The 4,462-nt window shown below is 48.9% G+C and overlaps 1 protein-coding gene across 1 annotated transcript in view; it reads right to left on the bottom strand.

Moving 5' to 3' along the window:
• The window catches only part of CACNG5 (calcium voltage-gated channel auxiliary subunit gamma 5), a 10,401-nt gene extending 6,500 nt beyond the window's left edge, over window positions 1–3,901 (bottom strand). The window contains exon 1 of the mRNA XM_011368574.1: window positions 3,888–3,901. Coding sequence (XP_011366876.1) covers window positions 3,888–3,901 — 14 coding nt within the window. The remainder of the gene's footprint in view (window positions 1–3,887) is intronic.
• Window positions 3,902–4,462: the final 561 nt, after the last annotated feature.

Raw genomic sequence — 4,462 nt, 5'->3', positions numbered from 1 at the left:
ACTATACTTGACCTTGAAGGCTTCCTGCCTAGAAGAACAAAGGCAATTAACATGCAGCTTGATGGAGACTGCGGTAGGTCTCTGCCCAAGACCTCGGGGAGCAGGGAGGAGGGATGGAGGAGTGAGCTCTGCTGGGTGGGCTTCTTGGTATTGAGAAGGACTCCGAGGTTCAAGTGCACCCCGCAGAGAGCTGCAGGATCCAGTCAGGGGATTGGCAGCAGCCTTGGGAGGAGGCTGAAGGCAGAAGAGGGTATCTTGGGGAGGTGTCTTCCTCATGGACTCCAATCAGTTGTAGTTCTAAGTCAACACAAGTAAAGAAGCCTCGCCACAGTCCAAGTTCAACAGGCCTCCTAAAGCCACCTAATCAGAAACCGTCTGACTCTTGCCTGCTCAGCACACAGTATTGGCAGGAGCCAGTGCTGAACCAGCCAGAGAGAAGCCAAGAGTCTATGCGGGGCGAGCCATGAGCATACCTGTTGATACCTGCCGGGGCCAGGCATTGGGCTTGGAGCTGAGAAAACGTGAGACGTGAGGGATGAGGCAGAGGGATGTCGGCCCCCACAGATCCCGCGGCCCAGCTCAGGGCTCTGAACTCTGGCTGCAGTCTAGAGTCCCCAAAGGAGCGCCTAAAAGTCCCCAACGCCTGGGTGCCACTCTGAAAGATTTTGGTGCAACTGGGCTCAAATGGAGCTAATGATATTTTTTAAGCCATCCCAGTGATCTAATGTGCAGCCCAAGTTCAGAACTATTGATTTTTGTGCTCAGAGTGTGAACCACGGATCACCTGGGAGCTTGTCCAAAATGCAGCATCTCAGGGCCCTCCAGATTTCTAAATCTGAATCTGCACTGTAATGTGGAGAGTCGTATACCTGCTAAAGTCTGAGGAACACTGTGCTAAGCAAACAGGTGACTACACTACAGTGTAGTACCTACTATGACAGGGAAGCCCAGGGTGTGATGAGAGCCCAGAGGAGGGTCACCCAGTGGGACTGAAGGGGGCAGACAGAGACACCTCTAGAAGAGGGTGGGGCCTGGGCACCTCAATGTGTCTTGCCTAAGCCAGTCATGCTTGCAACGTTGCCAAGATGTCAACCCTTGCAATCATGCAAAACCAGAAATTTTGAAACAGGGTGTTAAGAGTTAAGAGTCAGGTGTCATAGCACCAATGGTGGGGAGGTGGGGTCACCAAGCTCAGGGCCCTGGTGGTGACTCAGGAGCCCTACATAGGGTATGGCAACATATCTCAGCTGAGGCACAAGTGTATCCTGGCTGAGTCAGCAGAAAGGGGAGAGAAGCCACACTCAAGTCTGGAGGCTTGATTTGTCTGTGGAGTCTGAGCGCACTGTAGGAGAGGGGAGAGAGGGGAGAGGGAAGGAAAATGGGTGCTCTCTGCAAGAAGGAGGGAGAACATCTTGGCCCTCATTCCGTATCACCAGCCCTGCCCTATCTGCTGACCACGAGCGAGTTGATTGACCTACAGAATGAGCCCCACGCTAGCTTCCCGGAGGCGCGTGGGAGCCTGTGGAAGCAGAGGCGCCCTATGCAAGGCAGGAGAGCGTGGGGGTTTAATTTAAGCCACTCCCTCCTGAGGTGGCTTTGACAAAGAGGGGGAAAATGAAATGCCAAACAGACTGCTCTCTCCACCAAGCCAAGTCGTTCTTCACAGGACGGGGTGGGAGGCGGAGCAGGACGGCTTGGGTTCCTGATTGGGTTGCAAGGATGCAATAAAGTGCCTCCTATGAGTGGAGCACAGTGCTCGCTGCAGAAGAGGCAAAGGAATCGGAGGCACTGTGGCTTGAAGAGTTCGCGAGCTGGAAAAACATGCAAGAACAGAGCAGGACTATGACACGGGGGCGGGACAGCATGACAGGTGGAACCTGGGTCCTGAGGAGGGGTGGTGCGGCGGCAGGCAGGCTGCCTGGAGGGGCCCCAGAGACACTGCTGCATGGCTTGGTGGGGCGGGCAGTAATGTGCGGATGATAATTAACATTTTAACGGTGGTTTGCTAAGTATTTTCACTTACATTTGAGGCTCCCGGAACCCCAGCTTCTGCCAGAGAGAATGGAATTAGAACCCCAAAGATGTTTGGTGGGAATAAGGGCAGGAGAGGGGAATGAAGGCACGAGATGCCTGGATGACAGCCCCATGTGCGGCAGTCTCGAGAGGCAGGAAACCCAGACTGCATACTCAACCCTGTCACTAAATAGCTGTGTAACGTTGGCAAATGTACCTTTCTGAGGCCCACTCTTCTCCCAGGTAACAGAGAGGAAGAGACCAACCATAAAGCTAAAGTATATCGAAGGTTTACCATTGCTAGGCGTTCTGCTAAGCACTCCACTGTCGATTTTAATGCTTACAACTCTGTTACCACCCTCGTTTCACAGGGGAGCAAAGGAAGGATCACAGAAATTAAAAAACTTGCCCAAGATCACGCCGGTAGCAAGTGGTGGTGCCTGCGTTTGAACTTCATCCTGCTTCATTCTCAAGACCCTTCTCATGCCACCCCTGTGAGTGTTTCCCAAAGTGGGTTCCAGGAGCAAAACTTCCTTGGAATATTCTAGCAAAAAAGAGCTGGTGGAAAAGAAAGCTTGGGAAGCACTGCATTCAGGTCTTGGAGAATCTCATTGCACATTAATATGTTAAAGGTATGAAAAGCCTGTTTAGTTTTGCTCATTCCACTGTTTTCCAAACTTATCTGTCCACAAAATGGTAACTTGTTCCATGAAACCCACTTTGGGTACGAGGCTGCCTTCTATGAAGAATAATAAGGCCTGCCCTCGCCCGCTGCACAAAACTGCTGGGCGATTGAACACAACAGCGGTCTGACAGCGCATTGAAAATTCTAAAGCACGATTCTGATGTAAGGAATTACTATGAAGGAACAATAGGCAAATAAGCTCCTGTTCTTGCAAGGCAGACAGATCGGGGCTTTGAAATATGATAGCTGGTACCTGGCCGGAGCGGAACAGCCAATCTCAATGATAAGCTTGGCAGTGAGACCAAAAAGATTCGGGTCTTGGAGGTTTGGAAAGATGAAAGTGGAGAGGAGATTGGATCTGAATCCACAAATGCAAGATATAAAAGAAGAAACCGAAGCTGATCTGACCTGTCGAACTCTACAGAAGCAGAGCTTCGAGCCTGGAGTAAGCTTGGGAAAAGGGCAAAGTCCCCTTCCGGACGATGTGACGAATTTATGGAACTCTGTACAGAGTGAAAAATAACAATCTTATTCATTACACAATTGTATTTATGCTTCTATTATGAAGTCATAGTTATTTATAGATAAATTTCGTTGAATACGGAAAAGCCGCTGATTGTACGGTAGTAGCTCATCAGGACCTCCCCATAAGTAAGAAGTAGTATTAGCCCCATTTTGTAGATGGAGACACTGAGGCTCAGAGATGTTAAGTAGGACGTCACAGGTGGGTGACAGACTGGATTTAAACCTAGGTCTAATTCCAAAATCTGTGCACTGGCGACACCATCTCCCCACTGAAGAAATACACAGATACAGAAGTGCTGGGTAAAGACACGCCAAAGCAGGTCGCTAGGGAATCCAGAAACGTATGTGACACAATACCTGGAAGACTGTCTTTGCAAACGGCCAAGGGTTGCATCAGAGCTGTTTCTCCCTCCCACGGGGCTGCCTCCTGGGGGTGGCCGGGCTCTGACTCAGCGTTTCTGATTCTGAAAGCCACGTTTTAGGGCGGGAAGACTAATCTTACCCTCCAAACACATATAAGAAAATCAAGGCCCAGCGGGGAATGACCCCGCCAGGTCTGTGGAGGGATGAAAGTGTGAACCGGACACCTTTGGAAAGCGAATCCAATGTGTTTTTCTTTCTCTGGACCGCATGGAAAATTACAAAAGCAGAAGATGAAAATTACCCGTTCCGCCCCATCTTGACAACGACACCATTAGTGACATCTTCGTTCATTGCCTTCCGGGCTTTTTTCCCATGTGACTGCATGTGAACACACATATTCTCCCACCCGATGTCTTCGGTTGGTGCAGGCAGGGCTGGGGGCCACCAGAAGACACTGGTTTGGAATAAACGTGTCATTCCCACAGGGTCAGGGCTTTGTCCAGCTTTTGCTTTTACGTGATTGCTTCCCCTTCCCATACCATTCATTTCATTCCTCTGACGGGGAAGGCAGCTATTTTTTACAAGTTGCTACCACCAGAGAAGATATTTAAGCTATAATATTAAATGCATTAAATTGGATGCAAAACCACATGTATTATATGAATTCAACTGTGAAAAAAATTCATAGACCAGGAAGAAATAAACAAAAATGTTGATGGTTGATGCTTCCAGGTAATAAGGTTATATATATTTAATTTTCTTTATGCTTTCCTGTGCTCGACAAAACTTCTAAAAAAAAACAAAACCAAAAACAAAAAAAACAATGTATTATTTCTATATCCAGACGAGAGAACTAAATTAGAGAGTAAAGTTGTC

Source organism: Pteropus vampyrus, unplaced genomic scaffold, assembly GCF_000151845.1.
Source record: "Pteropus vampyrus isolate Shadow unplaced genomic scaffold, Pvam_2.0 Scaffold143, whole genome shotgun sequence".
Classification (NCBI taxonomy): domain Eukaryota; kingdom Metazoa; phylum Chordata; class Mammalia; order Chiroptera; family Pteropodidae; genus Pteropus; species Pteropus vampyrus.
The sequence above is the reverse complement of the archived record's forward strand: the minus strand, read 5'-3'. Positions and strand labels throughout refer to the sequence as shown.